This window comes from Ochlerotatus camptorhynchus, unplaced genomic scaffold, assembly GCF_037179485.1.
Source record: "Ochlerotatus camptorhynchus isolate MF236.1 unplaced genomic scaffold, CSIRO-AGI_Acam_v1.1 ptg000268l, whole genome shotgun sequence".
NCBI lineage: Eukaryota > Metazoa > Arthropoda > Insecta > Diptera > Culicidae > Ochlerotatus > Ochlerotatus camptorhynchus.
In genome coordinates, this window is record NW_027040758.1 from 854294 (window position 1) to 875467 (window position 21174).

Genomic DNA, 21174 nt, shown 5'->3' on the forward strand with positions numbered 1-21174 from the left:
TTATTACACTGAGAAGATTATTCATGTATTTTCCATACTCTAAATCCATTGAAAATATATAGTTTTGCATGTTTTTTTTTTTGGTGTAGAATGTCAAGATGAGAAAATGATTTTCAGTAAATGAAGGGGATTTGAATGAAATATTATGCATTCTGCTTCTTCCGCCCAACGGGACTTCCAGCCTCATCATTTGTCTCTATTATAAATCGTAATAGATGTAGGCGCGTTTGCTTTTGCTTTTCGTCTAATCACAGTCTTGTGGTGTATGTGTGTATGTATGCGTGTCAATAATTGTATTGGTGCTGCTGCTGCTGCTGCTGCTGCTGCAATATGCATTCGTCGTCATTCTCGATTTTACCTATCTCAATCAAGTTCAAGTGGACAAATGCAAAAACTTTTCTAACCTCACTTTCTCCTCTGTTATTTTATTCATAATTTAAAAAAAAAAGTGAGGTTGGAACAGTTGATGCCTTTGGATACAGTTTAGAAATATAACTATCTTGAAATAAAACTGTAAATAGCATTGATTTAGCGTTGTTTGAATAGTCGGTGTGCAAAACACGATAAGCCGCACTGTGGCGCATTGAATGTTTTTTTTAACTACAATATCATATCCTCCAATTAGCTATGGGATAGCCAGTGCTAGAGTGTTGTGATTTCCTAAATTCCAAACCCGCATTCCTGTTGATCGTTGATTCGATCGATCCCCATCATACATACCTCCATCGAATGTTGTATATATCTAGTAGTGGTGTGTGTGTGTGTTTGTGGTAGGTATTTAGCAATGTAGTACATAGTAGTAGTATTGGTAGTAGCTATGCTACGTCCGAACAGTACATCATAGACACATGTATGAAAAAAAAATATACGCACAATTGCTCTTAGAATGCCTTTTTGGCCGGTTCCGGAAACGCTTCCCGGGCAGGCATGAAGCTCAGCATCATGATGTGACGGGCGTAGGCCTTGGTATTGCGGAACAGAGTGTCCGTGCCGTGCAGGCGATCCAACACTCCCAGCACGCCGAAGCACTGGTTGAATCTGGAAGGAGATTGGGAGAATAATTGCGTTTTAATTTAAAAAAAAAACTACAAGGGACAGCCCTATGGGGTTGTACGCAATGGTGACGTAGGCCTTCGTGGTCTTATATAATAAATGTTATTTGTTAACTGCAGCAGGAGCTTGTGTTTTGTGTAGGAATTTAGTACGACGCGCTTGACATAGATGGCCCACAGCGACTCACGAAGAGCTACTGATTCCGATCAATAGTTCTGCAGCTTCTTCCTCCTTCTATGGATGCTCATGTGAGCTGAAGCTCGTTGCTTGCAGGCATCCTTTCGTTGTGTACTGGAGAACACCATCACTCACCACGCAGTGACTGAACAAACACCGTTTGGCGAGACTGGAAGGAATTCAACTTTACAATCTGTGTTAGGGAAATCGCTTTTCGCAGGCAATCGGTGATAATTTTAATCATAGCAGCAGTTGCACATTTGTGGAATTTTCAATAGTGAATTGAGCAGATGCGTAGAAATATTTATGATCGATTGGTGATAAAATTTTTGAAATTGGTCCAGGGGCAGCTGAGCTATTAACGTTCAAAATCTTTCATAATTTTGTTACATGGTCCATTTTCGGTTTTCACAAAATATACCCCCATATAGAAATCACAGACGTCAAAAATATGAATGTTCGTACACATTAACAGCTAGGTCTGTCAAAGGCACCTCGTAGTCACCCCTCGATTACCACCCCTCGGTGACAATTGGGTAAACAAAGCAAATCAGTGCATGGCTCTCTTATAACGACAGTACCTAGTAGTTCTTTTTTCGTGTTTCGTAAGCAGTTGAAATGCGATATTACGTAAAGTTTTGCAGCTACACTGCAAGTGCACCGGTAAAGCGAATCTTATTTAAAGGCTAGTTTCGTTAAGTTCACATTACTCAGCATTTCAAGTCATCAGGAAAGTGTTTTCATAAGCTACAAACTGTGTCAATATTTCCTTGCGCTGAACAAACATTTCCCAGATTATATTCAACATGTGAACGATGAAAACGTAATTGTTCAGGATACTATGTTTTTGATGAATTTCAAAGTTCCAATCGATTTGCTGGTATGCCATGAAATTCAATCTAAGCTAATCAATTCATCCATTTCCAAAAAGCTAGTTACAGTAGGTTAGGCAAAAGAAATTACAAATTCAATCTTTGGTGAGGTACGATTACCCAACTGGAACGTCGGGGCAGCCTCCGACCGGCCACGGCAGCCGAGGAACGTTCATGGGGTCCAGGAGTAGACATCATCGTCGTAGCAGCAGGCGTAGCGCAAGGAACCACCGGTGTTGTAGCAATAGCTTCCTCAACAGGATTCGCAACAGCTTGGGCCACAGGCGCAGCAGCCGAAGTTGTAGGTCCGTCGAGTTCGATGTACTCCTCTCTTGGAGGTTCCTCCGATACGCGCCCACACCGACGACGTAGTCAATGTGACGCTCCCAGATTCGACTATCATCCAATCGCACCGTATAACGAAGTTTTCCAAGCTTCTCGACGATCTTGCCAAATTTACATTTATTACTGTGCAAGTATAAGGACGGGAGCCTCTTGACGGACGGACGTGAGGTGATTGAAAGGTGGAAGCAGCAGTTCGATGCGCACCTGAATGGCGAGGAGAACGTAGGCACGGGAGGAAACGACTACGTCAGTGCAGCAGAGGACGGATCTGACCCAACTCCCACGCTGAGGGAAGTTAAGGATGCCATTCAGCAGCTCAAAAACAACAAAGCAGCTGGTAAGGATGGTATCGCAGCCGAACTCATCAAGATGGGCCCAGAAAAGTTGGCCACCTGCCTGCACCGGATGATAGTCAGGATCTGGGAAACAGAACAACTACCGGAGGAGTGGAAGGAGGGGGTAATCTGCCCCATTCACAAGAAAGGCGACCATTTGGAATGTGAGAACTTCAGAGCGATCACCATTTTGAATGCCGCCTACAAAGTGCTATCCCAGATCATCTTCCGTCGTCTATCACCTAAAATGACCGAATTCGAGGGAAGGTATCATGCCGGTTTCATTTACGGCCGATCGACAACGGACCAGATCTTCACCGTACGGCAAATCCTCCAGAAATGCCGTGAATACCAGGTCCCAACGCATCATTCGTTCATCGACTTTAAAGCGGCATACGACAGTATCGACCGCACAGAGCTATGGAAAATCATGGACGAGAACGGCTTTCCTGGGAAGCTGATCAGACTGATCAAAGCAACGATGGACGGTGTGCAAAACTGCGTAAGGGTTTCGGGTGAACTATCCAGTTCATTAGAATCTCGCCGGGGACTGCGACAAGGTGACGGACTCTCATGCCTACTCTTCAACATCACTCTAGAAGGTGTAATGCGACGAGCCGGACTCAACAGCCGGGGTACGATTTTCACGAAATCCGGTCAATTTGTGTGCTTTGCGGACGACATGCACATTATCGCAAGAACATTTGGAACGGTGACAGAACTATACACCCGCCTGAAACAGGAAGCAGCAAAGGTCGGACTGGTGGTGAGTGCCTCAAAAAAAAAAAGTACATGCTAGTAGGCGGAAGCGAACATGACAGCATTCGTCTAGGAAGTAATGTCACAATAGACGGGGATACTTTCGAGGTAGTGAAGGAATTCGTTTACCTTGGATCCTTACTCACGGCTGACAACAATGTGAGTCGTGAAATACGAAGGCGCATCATCAGTGGAAGTCGTGCCTACTACGGGCTCCAGAAGAAACTACGGTCAAAAAAGATTCACCCCCGCACCAAATGTACCATGTACAGAACGCTAATAAGATCGGCGGTCCTCTATGGACACGAGACATGAACTATGCTCGAGGAGGACCTGCAAGCACTCGGAGTTTTAGAGCGACGTGTGCTAAGGACGATCTTCGGCGGTGTGCAGGAGAACGGTGAGTGGCGGCGAAGAATGAACCATGAGCTCGCTGCACTCTACGGCGAACCCAGCATCCAGAAGGTGGCCAAAGCCGGAAGGATGCGGTGGGCAGGGCATGTTGCAAGAATGCCGGACAACAACCCTGCAAAGTTGGTGTTCGCTACTGATCCGGTTGGCACAAGAAGGCGTGGAGCGCAGAGAGCACGATGGGCGGACCAGGTAGAGCATGACCGAGGGTGGAGAGCGGCAGCCGCAAACCGAGTATTGTGGCTTACTATTGTTGATAATGTCTTATCTTAAATGTGATGTTGTACAAATAAATGTATGTATGTACTAGACAAGAAATCGCGAACACGTACTCGATAACCATCCAAGAACTAACGCACAGCAATTGTAGCAATCGTCCTGGTCGTTGACGGCCGGGTGTTTGCTCACCTGTCTGCAGAAGCGTGTCCAGGCTATCGAGAGAAGTCCTGGCCAGAATGTTCGTTTGTCGGGGGAAAGAGCGTCAGTTTTGCTCCAATCAGGTTTTCCGCAGTGCGACCAGTGATACGAACCACAGAGTATACTTTCGACACGCAGATCAACCTTTCCACTTCACTCCTACGGTACTAATGTTTTTCACTAAAAACAACTTCTATTGCTTTTTAATTAAACTATTTTATTTCTACTCGTAACGGACACATTTCTAAACTTCTTTTCACTTCGGTTGACGGCGTGACGACTCCCGAGTAGAAAAGTTCCGACTGGCAGTGTTAGCAACATTCTCCGTGCCAGGAACCGAGCTGATGGCCTGTAGCAGCACAACCGGTTGTAGGTCGACTTTGATGTCCGCACTGCAACTGTTCTCATTTTTCCATCCCGTCCTTGGTAGATCTTCGCTACAACTCCTTTTGGCCAGCTTCCTCGGTGTAGCGATTCGTCCACTATCATCACTAGATCACCGACGTGATAATTCCTGCTGTCCGGCCACTTGCGGCTTCTGATCAACTCCGGACGGAACGAGGCTATCCACCTGTGCCAGAAACGATCCGCGTAAATCTGAGAATGCTTGTAGGCAGCACGACAGTTAAGATCTCGTTCATCAAAGTTATGGTCGAACTGGATTGAATTGTTTCGGCCAAGCAGTAATATGTTTGGTGTTATCGGTTCAGGGTCCAGGGGGTCATCCGGAACGTGTGTCAAAGGTCTGTTGTTTACGGTCTTCATTGCCTCGCACAAAGCAATACACAGCACCAAGTCCGTAGGGTGTCTAAACGTTCCCAGCAACCTCCGAAATGTGGAGCACGAGGTGGAGTAAACTTCCACTCAACACCTCTGACGCTCAGCGAATCTTCAATCTGCGGCTGATCCAGAGTTCTTACCAGTTGCTTCAGTTCAGCATCTGCACCAGTAAAGTTGGTACCGTTGTCGGTCATGATGCACTGTGGTAAGCCACGGATGGACATGAAACAGTGGATGGCGGATGCAGCTGCCCGTGTCTAAAGATGGCACGACTTCAAGGTGTACAGCTCTTGGTTTCATACACGTGAACAATACTACCCACCTATTTTTCTGTCAAAAGATAAGCAATTATAACGGAATTAAAAGGAAATAAACCAACCCACTCAAAGCTTTTCGGGGCCTCCCTTAGCTCAGTCGGTAAAGGCGCAGCTACAAAGCAAGACCATGCTGGAGGTGGCTGGGTTCGATTCCCGGTCCGGTCTAGGAATTTTTCGGGTTGGAAAATTTCTCGACTTCCCTGGGCATAGAAGTATGATTGGACTTGCCACACAATTATACCAATGCAAAAATGGTACAGGCATCGAAAGCTCTCAATTAATAACTGTGGAAGTGCATCTAGAACACTAAGTTGAGAGCACGCAATAAGCTAATATGCGATATGCAATAAGCTTGAAATGCGAAGAAGAAGAAGAAGAAGGAGAAGACTCAAAGCTCTTCATTAAGGGATTCCGTTAAGAGGTTCGACAAATTTAAAGGATCAACTTTTACAGGCAACGGTCCAAAATAATCAATACCCGTACATGTAAACGGGAACACGAACGGGGTTGTTCTTTCCGGTGGTAGGTTTCCCATTTGCGGAACGGTCGGATTTGCTCTAAGCTCACGACACTTGACATAGGACATTGTGTACTTCTTCACCTGTGACCGAATCTTCAGGATACGGTGCCGTTCCTTGATATTGTTAACAACGGTCTCCATTCCTTGATGTGCGTTGGCGATATGGTACATACGAATCAGTAGAGTTGAAAACTGGTGGTTGTCAGGAAGAATCACAGGATTGTTCACTTCAAACGACTTTCCATCATCCTGCACACGACGACCTCGCATACGGATGATTCCGTTATCCAGAAATGGCAAATATGTTTCCAAACGACTATTGCTTTTCACGAATCCGGTCTGCGCAACTCTTCACAGAAAACTTCCGACTGTACCTTCCTATACCAGGCAGTCTTAGCTGCATCCATGTCTTTCACGGAGATTGTCAAAAATCTAGGCTTTTCACACTTTGGCAGTGTTAAAATCTTTCGCATTTTCAGGTAGTACGCAGTAGATCTAATCAAGCGATTGAAATCAGACAACCTCTCAATATCGGAAAGGTCAACCAACATAACTTCAACCACGGTACAGCACATCGGATCCACGAAAACCTCAGCAATCACTTCAGTATGGGAATTTACCAACTCAGAAGAGGACATCTCTAGCGGTTCATTGTTCGGCCAATGGACACTATCCCGATACAGAAAGTCAGCACCTTTCAACCATTCCTGCATACAAACAAACTTGGAGAACTTCGTAGCCAAATCAGCTACGTCCAGCTGCGATGGAACCCAATGCTACAAATCAACTCCATCACCATTCTCCTTAATTTTCATGACACGAGAACCAACATACGCCGTGAGCTTCTGACTCGTCTTCAACCAACTCAAGCAGGTTTTAGAATCGGTCCAGAAGTACTGCATATTCACTTCTATTTTCATTCGTGAAGTGAAGTGTAATTATGGCAGACGAAGAGAAAAACGAGCGCTTTATGCTGCCGCTGTTTGACGGTCGAATTTCACCGCGTGGAAATTCCGCATACAAGTTGTGCTCGAGGAGCATGACCTGCTAGATTGTGTGGAACAGGAGGCGGGTGAAGCATGGTGGAGATAGCGAGTGATACAGCGGAAGTGAAAGCTGCGAAGCAAGTGAATCGTGAGAAGCGAGCGAAGAAAGATAGGAAGTGTAAATCTTTGTTGATATCTCGCATACATGAAACACAACTAGAGTACGTGCAAGAGAAAACAACACCAAAGCAAATTTGGGATGCTTTGATTCGAACGAAAAAGTATCGCGAGTAGAATGCACTTGAAGAGGAAGATGCTTTGTTTACGTTTCGAATATGGTTCCCTTCAGGACCATTTCCTTCGATTTGACCGATTAGTACGCGAGTATCGGAACACGGGAGCAGTGATCGAAGATATTGCTGTGATATGCCATTTGCTGGTCACACTCGGACCGAGTTTCTCCACAGTAGTGACGGCATTAGAAACGATGCCAGAAGAAGGGTTGTCACTCGAGTTTGTGAAGTGTCATCTTTTAGACGAAGAGATCAAACGATACGGTACTAGTGCGGAATCGTTTTCTCCACGGTCGGATGGTGCGGCATTCGCGGGACCGAAGAAGGAAAAGAAGAAGAGAATTTTCAAGTGTTACGGATGTCAACAAGAGGGCCACAAACTATCGGAGTGCCCGAAGAATCAGAAGAAAACAACTGACAAACAACAGAGGAGCCGATCGAAGGCGAACATGGCGGACGGAAATGCAGTTTCGTTCTTGGTTTTGAAGAATGGTGACACTATTCCGGAGCGACGACGAGTGCAGTGGTTTATAGATTCCGGTTGTTCAGACCATCTAGTAAACGATGAGGATCTGTTTGACGAATTGCGACCGCTTGAGCAGCCGATTGAGATTGCCGTGGCCAAAGACGGCGAGTCGATCGTGGCACGTCATTCTGGAACCGTACGACTGTTGTCCGTCGTAGATGGTGAGTCCGTTCCATGTATTATTAACAATGTTTTGTTTGTACCCTCTTTGCGATTCAATTTGCTTTCTGTGTTGAACGTGGAGACGAAAGGGATGAAGGTTGTTTTTGGTGACGGGAAGGTGAACATTAACAATGGTTCCGAAGTGGTTGCAACCGGCGTGCGTCGCGGAAATCTATATGAGCTGAATCTCTACACGATCGGCGATTACGCGAGTGAATCGATGTTAGAAGAAGCCGTTCCTGAGGGTAGACCGGTTCGTTATCGCAGTGCGCCTACTTGGCATCAAGACTATGAGTTAGACTATGCCAGTTTCGCATTGAACGCTTTAGTGTACGTTGAAGACTTACCTGAGTCAGTGTCAGAAATGCAGAAGAGAAGTGATTGGCCGAAGTGGCAGCAAGCTATGCAGGAAGAAATCGATTCGCTGGTGAAGAATGAGACGTGGACCTTGGAAAAGCTTCCGAAGGGTCGGAGTGCGGTTACTTGCAAAAGGATTTTCAAGATCAAGAGAGCCGAGGACGATCAGCCACCACGGTACAAGGCGCGACTCGTAGCAAGGGGATTCAGCCAAAAACGTGGATTTGACTACGAAGAAACATATTCTCCGGTGGCCCGTTTGGATACCTTGCGTGCTGTTTTGGCGTTGGCAAATCGAGAAGGAATTGCCGTACATCAGATGGATGTCAAGACGGAATTCCTTAATGGGACATTGTCGGAGGAAATATATATGCAACAGCCGGAGGGCATCGGTCACAAGGATGGCATGGTGTGTCGCTTAAATAAATCACTTTATGGACTGAAGCAAGCGAGCCGAACGTTGAATGAGCGTTTCCACGCTTTCGTGGAGGAACTTGGCTTCAAGCGCAGTGCAAGTGATCTATGTCTGTACTTTCGTGGATCAGGGAAGCGTCGAGCGATACTGGTGCTGTATGTAGATGATGTACTCGTGGTCAGTCCTTCGGAGAAGATCGTACTGAAAGTCAAGCAAGCTTTGTTCGAGATGACCGATGCAGGACCAGTCAAGAGTTTTCTGGGAATGAAGATTGATCGTGATGCTGATAAGAAGATCATGCGTATAAGCCAGAACATCTATTTGGAGAGTCTGCTGATTCGTTTCGGTATGGACAATTGTCGTCCTATTTCCACGCCAATGGAACACAGGCTTCGACTTGCAAAAGGAGATGAGTCCAAGAAAATTGATAAGCCCTACCGAGAGCTCGTGGGCTGTATCATGTACGTCTCCATGACAACGAGGCCGGATCTGGCTGCAGCGGCAAATTATTTCAGCCAGTTTCAAACCTGCTTCAACGAGGAACACTGGACTCACCTGCGGAGAGTGCTGAGATACGTCAAGGATACATTGAATGTTGGGCTCGTATACCAGGCGGACAACGATGAACTTTTGTTGGAAGCGTATTCAGATGCGGATTGGGCCAACGATATAACGGATCGCCGGTCTGTTTCGGGAGCTCTATTCAAGGTTTTCGGTGCGACAGTTAGTTGGTTTGCGAGAAAGCAACCCACAGTATCACTTTCGTCTACGGAAGCTGAACTTATTGCGCTCTGTGCAGCAGCGTGTCATAGCCGATGGTTGATACGTGTGTTGAAGGATTTAGGTTGGAGATTGGATAGTCCAGTACCACTTCACGAGGATAACCAATCTACAATGAGGATCGTTTCAAATCCCAAGGATACTGGAAGACTCAAACATATCGACGTTAAGTACTTCTACGTGCGAGAGCTTGTCGAGGCCGGAAGCATTAAGGTGGACTACGTACCGTCGACAGAACAGCAGGCAGAAAATGCTCACGAGAGGTCTTCCTGTTCTAGCGTTCCAAAAGTTGCGGTCGAGTATTGGAATACCAGATTGCAGCGTTTGAGCGGGCGTGTTGAGAATTACAATCTCTGCACATCGCACTTTTATCGGCACAACTTTGTAAGTGACGATAAAATAAATGAAGTCTTTCTATTTTGCTAAACGTTAACGACAGTTTTCGAGTTTTAGTTTCGCTTGTTCGAACGTCTTTTTGGCCATATCACTTTAGCAACCGCCACAGTTCTTGGAACATAATCTTCAGGTGTATCGCAATCGGACTGAGTAAACACAATGGATCGAATATGCTCATCATAAACTTCAGCAGCTGCCGTTTGGTAGGCACCGTGCCTACCAGCGGTAACACAAATTCATCTGAAAGAAGATCCCACCTGATATCGAGTACACGAGTGTCACTTCCTTTCTTCTCGGCTACCAAAGAAGGGTCAAGCGAATCCAGAAGAGCTTCAGAGTTCGATGCAAATTTCACCAGTTTGAATCCTCCGTGATCGTGTGCCTTAACCACTCGCTGCACCAGTTCAATGGCTTCTTCCTCCGTGTCCGCGCAATCAAAATAGTCATCGACGTAGTGTTGTTCCAGCACAGCTCGTTCAACACCAGGGTACTTTTCCTCCAGTTCCATTGCATTGAAGTTTTTCATGAATTGTGCCATCGAAGGAGAAGACACAGCGCCACTTGTACTTGTAGATCTGTCCTAACTCGAAGCGTTCTCCTCGTCACGTGATTGTACGGTTCATTATATCCAGTGCACGTTAATATTCGTCTGCTATCTTCGGAGACTGACCAGTGATGCCGAAGTCTTCTACATCTGCTTCACCAGATCCGTTAGCTCGATGTCGTTGTATTCAGAACACACCAGGAAAGCATGATGATCGATTGATCCAGCAGCGTTCGGTTCAATTACTCCGTGAATCGTTCAACCCAGATGGCACCGAGTCAACTGCTAACCGTTCAGTGAGTATTGCACCGTCTTCAGCGGGACAATCGGACCAGCATTGTTTGAACCAATCACCATACAGGGACGAGCATCTTGTATCGCAACCGGTTTATCCTCGTGCAACATCGGGTACAACAGCTTTACCCTGTCAACGTCAAATTTTACCCGTGGCAAGTCGATGTTCTGCACCGTGCGAATATTATTTGCCATGAACCATTTCGCTTGTTAGTCCATCTATAATTCACGGAAGAGATCGGCCCGTGCATTCCAATCCTCGTCGCTAGAACAGCATCCATCATCGAGAGAGAAGAGCCTTCATCAAAAAGGGCAAACACTTCCTCGACGGCATTCGGACCACGAATCTTCACTTTTCCCACTCGGAGCAGTGTGTTGACGTTTTTACCGTTCACGTTGGATACGTTCATCTGACTGTCTTGAGTATCCGGTCGGCGAGACGCGGTGGTCGTTGGAAGTTCATCATTATGAACCAGTTCGTGATGATTCTTCTCTCAGATCGAACACTTCTTCTTGGATGTGCAGTTTCTTCTTGTGTGATCCGCTCTCATACAGGTGTAGCAGACCTTGCAAGAACTAGCAGCAGACCGACGTTGGGCAACAGATAACTTGCGGAATTGCTCCCACTTCTTCAAACTAGCATGCGATCTTGACGAGCATAGCGGACACTTCGCTGTCTCGCCTCACGACTGTTGACGTTGAGATCAATCTGCTTCGGCTTCGGTGAGAAGTTTGCTTTCTTGGCACTGAAGACAGGATTGAGACTTGCGAGTTGATTGTCCATCTCATCCTCCAACCAGCGAGAGAAAATGTTGAAGTCGATTACGACAGCAATATCAGCCTTGCTTGAAGTTTCATTCGTCAGTAGCAGCAATTCGATCCTCGATCGAGTCTGTCAACCGAATACGGTATGCCAAACGTATTGAAGATCTCGTGACACATGCTTTCGGTGCATTCGGCCGTAATGGATCTGCACACCTTGATCCATGGCCACTTACTGAACGAAGCATCTATGAAGAACCCGGATAATCGACATAGACCCTTTGAAACGATTCACTTTCCAGGTTCATCTTCGCAGGCTCCGATCCAAACCAGGTCACCAGCAATAGCCTCTTGCCTTAGTACGGGTTGTACCGAAGTGAAAAGAATGTAATTCATCCAGCACACGTTTCCTGAGAACTGCTGGCACGCACATTCAAATTCCTCGAAGCAGACGTCCTTTCTGTAGGGAAAACTCGGTCTGCTCGATTCCAAACCGATCCTTGGCGTTCACCAGCCGACCGTGCTTGATTCCTTGAACAAGTTTTTGCACCGTCTGATCCTCCGCAGTAGCTTGACCTATCTCGACCGCAGTCAAGGGGAGAGTGTGGATTTGACTCAACTCCACAACATCAGATTCCTCGATTTCGTTCTGAGAATCAATTACTCCTAACGTAATTCTAGACATGGTGTTCGCATTCGCATGATCCGTGGATTTCCGGAACCGAATCTCGTAGGCGAAGCTCTGCAAGTAGGTTTATCGGAGTGCTGTATCCTTAACGCTGACGTCACCGGCAAACAAGTACTGGAAAAACTTCTTCACGTCGAATATGATGGCGTACGCCTCTTTGTCCAGCTGCATATAGTTCTGCTGCACATAGTTCAGGGTCTGGGACGCGAACTGGATTGGACGTTCCGTGCCATCTGGATACATAGCACAGTCCCCATATGAATGGAACATACTTCTTCAGTAAATTGTTAAGCGAAGAACCGCCCGTTGCAGTTGACGGAACCTACGAATGACCGAACTTCGTCCTTATTCTTCGGCTTTGGCATTTCCTGTATTGCTTGCACCTTCTTCCGGATCTTATGGATCCCTTCCTTATCGATGGAGTAACCGCAGTATTCGATGTTGTCCACGAAGAACTCGCACGTCTCCATCGCATTCGTTCATGAGCATGAGCATGAGCATGATTGACCGCCCACGGTTGCTACTCTGTTATTGCCAGACCAGCTGTAATTACAAAGAGAACCAATAGACGACCCTAATAAAATTGTTATGGTTATTTTGCTGAACGACGTGTTCTGGGTATCTTCCAAACCATTAGTGGAAAAGTTCAATTATTTGGGTTATCGTTCGTTTATAGTTATTTTTTATTAGGGGATGCTTGGGACTAGCAATCATCCTCAATGTGTAAAAACTGGTGATCTAGAATTAGGCAATACCAGCGCCAGCCGCGCCTGAACGCAGGTCGAGAAAGGAATGGGTAGGAATGTGTTGACGTGACACTCGCTTTGATGGAAGCCGAGGAGTCCTCTGCACTTCCACGAGGAATCACAGGGATGTTGGGTAAGAGGGTTGTGTTTGCAGCAGGGTTCGTTTTGGTTAACGATAAGCTGAATTGATGTCCTAACGATCGTATAACACGACCCACGGTCTTCTACTCAGTAAGCAAAAACGTTTGCTACTAGGCAAACGAGCTCCTTTTTAATCATCGAGTTGCTGTTATTACCATAGAGGTAACTCTAAGACCAGAAGGTCCCGAAGAAACGTGCTCAACTTTTTGGCTCAGCTCTGGTACTCTCTTCGGTCCCAAGCTAATCGATTCACCCCTCAAAACATAGGGAAATCCACTAACCCCTCATTTTATCTGTCAAACTTTCATAGCGAATCAAAACAAACATTGTGTAGTACTAGAATTTCGACTAGAATGGGATACGTTAATCGTTTGCTTGGGACCAATAGGCTAGTCAAGTAGTGAGCCAATTTAAAATCGTTAGTTTCGAATTGATTGTTGTTATTACCATGTAGTCATATTGATTGATTGATTTATCTTTATTAGGGAGGCTTTCAGCCTGGGGCTGGTTCGCCTCCAAATGTAGTCATATTAACAAATTAAACGATTGACGAATCTTGATGTGGATGGGCTTGAGATTAGACTCAGGTTGTTCTGCTCAGTAAGCAAAAACGGTTGCTCTAAGGCCACCGAGCCCCTCATATCAAATCATACCGTTACTCAAGTTGTTATAACTATTCAAACCCGGCACCGACGACAACGAAAGGTTTAGCAAAATACACGATAAACAAGCGATCTTACCATACATTTTTAATATGAAAGGACCTGGGACCGCGTTTTTCTGCTCAGTAAGCAAGCCACTGCAACCGACGATCTTTCAAATCCGAAAACAAAAGGCTACGTAAAAGTATTTAGGCCTTGATTAAATTCCACTATCACGCGACGTTCAATGTTTTGATTTGCTCTTTACGCATTCGTTCAGTCGACAAAGTACCTCATCCAGCCGTCGCAAATGAACTTCATTGTTTTCCCCCGTGATCTTGATGTCATCATTAAAAACGCTTACTCCATCTCTATCTGCCACTGCCAGATAGACGATTCGGACGGTAAAGACCACGGTTTGTACTCAGCGTTAGCATTTCACGGTCCTCCGGAGCTACTTCCAGTTGAAGATACGTTTGGACGTGATCAATCTTGCTAAACTTCTTTCCTCCCGCTAGCGAAGCAAACAGCTCATCCACAGTAGGCAGCGGATGCTTGTCCGCTACGAGGTTCGGGTTCACTGGTAGTCTCCGCAAATCCTCACCCGGTTCTGCGATTTCGTCACAGGAACAATCGGTGTCGCCCAGTTACTGGAGTTAACTTTCGCAGCTGCAACCAGCTTCTCCAATTCGTCCTCACCCGCTCTCTGCATATAGAAGGTTATCTTCCGCGCCTTCAGAAACACGGCCCGAGCAATGGTCTTCAATGGTAGGTTAGCTTGAACGTGGGAAATCTCTCCAATCGAGTCCTCGAAAACCTTCGGGTACTTCTCCAAAACTTCCTCCAATGCAGTATCACCAACCGGTGGAAACTAACGATTTTAAATTAGCTCACTACTTGACTAGCCCATTGGTCCCAAGCAAACGATTAACGTACCCCATTCTAGTTTAAATTCTAGTACTACACTTTATTTGTTTGGATTCGCTATGGAAGTTTGACAGATAAAATGAGGGGTTCGTGAATTTTCCTATGTTTCGAGGGGTGAATCGATTAGCTTGGGACCGAAGAGAGTTTAAGAGCTGAGCCAAAAAGTTGAGCACGTTTCTTCGGGACCAGAAAGTCTTAGAGTTCTATGGTATCACGACGTGGGGAAACAGTAGCAGCAATCGTATTCACAACACTCGAGCCCTGGAACATGTTGTTCCAGTCCACCGGCATTTTCTTCTACCATACGAATTCACAACGTACAACGAACTTCGAAGCTGGTATTGCAATAGCTAACCAAGTTCGTATCGCATTCATGCAACCGCGTACTCGGAAACAGTCGATTCCGGCATTCCGCACTGATGATACTGACCGGCGAACCAGTATCAACTTCAAAACGAATGTTCTTTCCGTTCACGAAAACATTCAATTCGAATTTCTTGCAACGCGACGTCGACTCGACCGTACAAACTTCACGCACTTCCGCACTTCCCGCCGCTTGACGATCGCCGGATTGGTCCACGTAATTTATCTGAACCGAATGTGGTTTGTTCGTCGTACGGGAATATGATTTCACGGCGGCCGTTTTCTTCAGGCAAACCTTCGCGAGGTGCCCCTTCTACTTGCAATCCCTAATAAAAATAACCATGAAAGTGAGCTTAACGACGTGTTCGGGGTATCATCAAAACCATTTGTGGGATAGTTTACCCATCCGGGATGCAGTTCGTTTATGGTATTTGTTTATTAGGGATACGAGCACACCGTTTGCTTATGTTTGCACAGCGATAGCAACTTGCATCGTTTGGAAAATGCATAACAAATCGCTGTCAAACTCAGATCTAATTTCTAGATAGAGCTGAAATTAGGGCGTAACAGCTTTTGTAAACAATGACTTCTTTCGACGATTTCTAAAAAGTCAAGGCTCGCCAACACAAATCAACATAACCATCGGGTAGGCGAAGACTTCCCCTTACCCGATGGTTATGTTGATTTGCGTGGGCATGCTTTCAATTCCTAAAAATCATCGAGTTAAGTCATTGTTTACAAAAGCTGTTACGCTTTAATTCCAGCTCTATCTAGATTTCATATAATTTTTAGGTTAGCCAGGCGATGCAACCGATAGAGTTATTAATAGAACGTTATTAATCTCTATACCAAACATTCGAACTGTCAGAAATACCGGGTTGCCAAACATACCAAAGTATTCACTAGTCACTGCGGAACACTTGGGTTGGGACACACTGAGAAAAAATGCCATCTATTAAGGTGATACTCTGAGGAAGCCTTAGCGTGAAACTTCAAAGGCACAAATGTCAGCTTCCACAAAACATACAAATTTGAAATTGCTACTCTCTGTTTGTAGTAGCACAGCAAACAAGGAGTAGCAATTTCAAATTTGTATGTTTTGTGGAAGCTGACATTTGTGCCTTTAAAGTTTCACGCTAAGGCTTCCTTAGAGTATCACCTTAAGTGTTTCGAGTTACTTAACCCTATAAGATAAGCGATTTTCTGGTTCGGTTGTAGCACAAAAAGTCGAAGGACAAAATGTCGATGGACAAGAGCTCGAAGGACAAAAGTTCTATTCGACCGTTTGTTCATTCGACCTTTTGTCCTTCGACCAAAATTATACTAAGGCTGTGTTCCATTTGGTGAATTTTTACTTAAATTTGATAGATTGAAAATTTTCAAATAAACCTGCTATTCCAGCAGACTTATTTCTGATAGACAAGAAATCAATTTTGACAGACGCTTTCTCAAAAATCGGCCGATCAACAACAGAGGGATTTTCGAACATCTTAATTTATTTTTGAAGTGTCAAATCTAAGTGGAAATTCACCAAATGGAACACAGTCTAAGGCTGTGAACCATTTGCCGAGTTAAATTTAACCCGTGGTTAAAAGTGACATTTCGAAAGTTATTTTGAATGTTCGAAAATCCCTGTGCTGTCGATCGACCGGTTTTCGAGCCACGATTGTCAAAATTTAACTTCTTGTCTGTCAGAAATACCCACGCTCGGATAGCAGGGTTAATCGATAACTTTTCATCTGTCAAATTTTAACCAAAATTTGAAATAATCCACCAACTGCTTCAGAGCCTAAGGCTGTGAACCATTTGCCGAGTTAAATTTAACTCGTGGTTAAAAGTGACATTTCGAAAGTTATTTTCTATGTTCGAAAATCCCCGTGCTGTCGATCGACCGGTTTTCGAGCCACGGTTGTCAAAATTTAACTTCTTGTCTGTCAGAAATAACCATGCTCGGATAGCAGGGTTAATCGATAACTTTTCATCTGTCAAATTTTAACCAAAAGTTAAAATAATCCACCAAATGGTTCAGAGCCTTAAGTTGCTCTGAAATTTGCTGGACTAGTTACCAACAAGTGCTCCGAAGCATGTATTTGTTCGAAAATAAGCCGAACCTGTCCTTGGTCCCGCTCTTGAACCTCAAATTGTTCTACCAAGTTCCCAAAATTATCATGACCGCCTTCTAAACCTAACCGCAAGCTCGAAGTCTACTGGACATCCTTCAAACCCGCTCAAGAACTCCCCCCGGCTCAGTCTCACAGGTTCATCGGTCCCCAAAGTTCTTAGGACTTGTAAGCAAAAAGTCCTAACAGGTTGTTCCATTATACTCAAAGTTAGCCAACCCCGAAAATCCTTCAGCCCCAAAATCCTAAATTCCTTAAAACGTCTTCCCCCAACCTACAGCATACTCACTTCAAGTGATGAAAATCATGCGCCTCCGGGCTGGGAAAGAACGGCAAATGGTACCCGGAGTGGGCATTCAGCGTCGACAGGATCACCAAAGTGAACCACAACCAGGCGACGGCCACGTGGCTTCCGAGCATAAAGATCCCCAGGAAAGGTGGCACCAGGTTGCTGAAAATGTGCTCAATCGGATGACAGTAGATGGCGGTGATGGCAATCGGAGCCGCCCACTCGTGGTGCTGCTTGTGGATGTACTTGTAGATGTGCCGGTTGTGCAGCAACCGATGGGCATAGTAGAAACCAATCTCCTCGATGAAGATGCAGAACGACAGTTCGGCGAGAACCCAGTGGAAGGTGGGCAGCTCGCGAAGATCGCACAATCCGCGAAACCGCATCGCCTGGTACATGAAGACGGCCATCGGAATGCCGACCAGAGTCTGGTTCATCAGAACCGTAGCGATGACCTTCATAAGCCGTGTCCTATCTACGGGTTCGTTCGTCCCCGGTTGCATCTTGTACCGGCGGATGCATGCGGGTTTGCAGGTCAGATCGAAGATGGTGTAAATTCCTCCGAAGAACCAGTACACGAAAACGGTGAAAATGGTCGTGCTGAGAACCCACAGCGTTGCGGGGTCTTCACCTGGAATGATTCATGATTTAATGGAAATTTCCGGGGAATGAAATGTGGACGGGGTAACCTGTAAAGTCGATGAACCGATCCCATTGGGCTTGCCAGAAATCTCCCGATGCTCCCCAGAACCGTTGAAGGTGCCTATGAACAATACACATTAGTATACATAATTCAATCAAAGCAGGCACTTTCATGTAACTCACCATGTAAGAGTATTTCGGAACGCGGCAAAGCCTACTAAGAAGAAGCTTACAATGACCAAGAAGCTGTAGAGGGACGAAAGCAGTCTAGGATTTTGTGGTTCCAGTTGAGATGTCTGGGTCTGATTCGCAGGCTGCTGCTGCTGTGGTTGATCACGCTTCGGACTCGACGGCGATGATCCCGCTTTCTCCTGAACAGAGCTGTCCATCATTTTGGGTGGTGTAAATTCTGTAAAACCACCCGACAAAAAATAGAAATTAGATGCAACGGCAACAGGTCGTAGCCATGGGAACAATGCGAACGCAAAGAGCAAAACAAAGCCAGGCCAGCGTGAGAAACCGTCAGGTTTCTCTCCCTGCTCGCGCCGTAATGTTTATTGTAAATAAAGCACAACAGAGAGCCCCAAACGTTGTTTTGTGATGACCAACCAAACGACCGCGGTTGAGAAGGGAAAATCGATAAATTGATTTTTCCGTTTCGTCCTGATGTTTTTCCCGGTGAGCGGAGTCCCCCTGGTCTTGGAATAGATGCAATTTTCTCGGGGCTGATAACGATGGAGTTTAGATTGGATCTCATGATTTAATTGTATCTTGATGCAATTTAAATTCTACATTGAAGATTCTTAACTGCACTGCATTACTATTAAGATAAGAGCCTTTGGACAATGGTTAGCAAAAGGTTTCAAATAAGGCGCAATTAGAATCACGTCATTTGCACTCAACCTAAACTCACAAACGGAATTATGTAATGCAAGTTTTCCGAAGCATTCCCCTTCGGTATTCGGCAAAATAAAGAAATCCTGCAAATCACCACCGTCTATCACTGAAATTTCGAAATTTTCTTTGTCCTCATCAGTTGAATAAAAAAAAACCGAAACGCAGTAGGCGCAGTTCCGAAAATTTTGCCTACCTTTGGGAGTAAAACAAAGAACAGCTGATTATGTTTTCAAACATTACATCGTTGTAATCTTCACCGGATGGTCACTTTCAATTCGAGCGGAATTCCAAACAAACGCGACAACAGTTTGATGATGTGGATTTTTTTCCACGGAACGTTTGAATGACTTAATCAAGAATGAAAGAAAAATGTAGAGATTCAATGTGCACGCACCAGGTGCTTTCGCTCTTACCTTCTCTGGAACGATGTATCCTCGACCACTACCAGAGTGATACTGTTGAAAACAATCAGGGATGGAACATACATGGAAGGCTGTATTAGAAGGACCCAGCAACAGTCAATTTAATGCAATATACATATAACGTATACAGGGTGCCTTCCATTCATTTTGAATAAAAAAATGTTTTATTAAATTATGGAATAATAAGATACTACAGTAATATTTTGTTTTTGTAAGCAACAAGAAAAGACTGTGAAGTTTGTGTTTGGCACATAATACCTGCCAATTTTGCTACACGAGGGTCGCAATAAGCGATTTTGTCATTTATCTTACCCACTCTTCGCTCTTCACTCTTCGCGAAGAGGCGATTAGAAAATCGCTCATTGTGACTCTGCCAAAGCTAAATTTGCAGGTTTTATGCGTCAAACACAAACATTACAATCTTTTCTTGTTACTTACACATACAAAATATCATCATAATATCTTACTATTCTATAATTTAATAAAACATATTTTTAGCCAAAATGAATGGAAGGCACCCTGAACGTATATAACGAAACACTATGCTAGTTCAGATAAGCAATGTATCTGTATAATTAGAAGGTGGTCATTACGGATGGATGAACGAACTGAAATGTCTTATGTGTACAATAGGGAAGGTCAGGCACGTAAAATATATAATTAATATTATATGTGAATTTGACAAGTCTTAAATCCGATTTGATTTGTTCTGATATTGTCATAGGAAACTCTTTTTATTCAATCGATTCGTGAGCTTTCACTCAGAGTGAGCGCTCACGAATCATAAAATCATTGATTGTGACTCTCTGAAAGCGAAATTGACAGATTTTTTAGTGTCAATTGGCGTTGACGGCACCGTCGAAAAATCGTCTCTTCTAGAAAAGATTGACAGTGACTTATGGGATTTTTCGGTGGAGTGAAAGGATAGTACGAAGTCCGCCATGTTTCACGCACAGTCTGACGTTTGCTTATGGATTTTACCATAGGAGTAAAGAGCTACAAAGTCGCCGTCAACGCCAATAGGATGTTTGCTTACGAGGCGAGCTCTCAGTTTTGCACGCCCCTCCTCCTGGTTCTTTCACTTTTACGAAGCCCTCAGCACATTCTATAATGTGGACCCTACACGGATGCCCTACAATAATCGTATTGTCAATACATTCAATATTGACGTCAATACATTGGTACTGACAATATTTCTGTATTCACATCATCAATATTATTGTCAATAATTCCCCTTCGTGTCACAATATATTGATACGTTTGGGGTCCGCTTTAAGCAAACCCCACACGCATCAATATATTGACGCGAAGGGGAATTATTGACTATAATATTGATGATGTGAATTCAGAAATATTGTCAATCTCGATATATTGACGTCAATATAGCATGTATTGACAATACGATTATTGTCAATAAAAGCAATCGTGTAGGGTTCACTTAAGGGAAGTCTCAAGCAAACACAACACGGGCTAATATATTTTCAATACTCAAAAATATTGACGATCATATTGATGCAAATATTGACGACGAAAATATTGATGACGTAAAATCAAGTTGACCCTACACGATTACTTTTATTGACAATAATCGTATTGTCAATACATTCGATATTGACATCAATATATCGAGATTGACAATATTTCTGAATTCACATCATCAATAGTATTGTCAATAATTCCCCTTCGCGTCAATATATTGATGCGTGTGGGGTTTGCTTCAAGAAAAGTTTGGTAATATGTTTCAATATTTCCCCTCAGTTTACGTTTCTGATGGGGCCTATTCCTCACCAACTTTTG

At 44.6% G+C, this 21174-nt stretch overlaps 1 protein-coding gene across 2 annotated transcripts; it reads right to left on the bottom strand.

Moving 5' to 3' along the window:
- Positions 1-44: 44 nt before the first annotated feature.
- LOC135705501 (fatty acid hydroxylase domain-containing protein 2) lies at positions 45-19388 on the bottom strand. Of its 2 annotated transcripts, none has more exons than XM_065227251.1 (5): positions 19369-19388; positions 18242-18467; positions 18106-18179; positions 17417-18047; positions 45-1038 (listed from the first exon to the last, which is right to left on the bottom strand). In XM_065227251.1, the coding sequence occupies exons 2-5, from the start codon at positions 18448-18450 to the stop codon at positions 882-884; spliced, it is 1071 nt and encodes a 356-aa protein (XP_065083323.1). In that variant the 5' UTR covers positions 18451-18467; positions 19369-19388; the 3' UTR covers positions 45-881. The 2 variants fall into 2 exon arrangements, with proteins under 2 accessions (XP_065083323.1, XP_065083322.1); XM_065227250.1 differs by lacking the exon at positions 19369-19388 and adding an exon at positions 19149-19289.
- Between the last annotated feature and the right edge of the window lie 1786 nt (positions 19389-21174).

Excerpts from the sequence above, each read along its gene's own strand:
- LOC135705501 (XM_065227251.1), bottom strand. The coding sequence starts at position 18,450 with ATGATGGACAGCTCTGTTCAGGAGAAAGCGGGATCATCGCCGTCGAGT. Across the intron at positions 18,180-18,241 it reads TTCCGAAATACTCTTACATG|GCACCTTCAACGGTTCTGGG; the intron begins GTGAGTTACATG and ends TATTGTTCATAG. Across the intron at positions 18,048-18,105 it reads TCGGTTCATCGACTTTACAG|GTGAAGACCCCGCAACGCTG; the intron begins GTTACCCCGTCC and ends GAATCATTCCAG.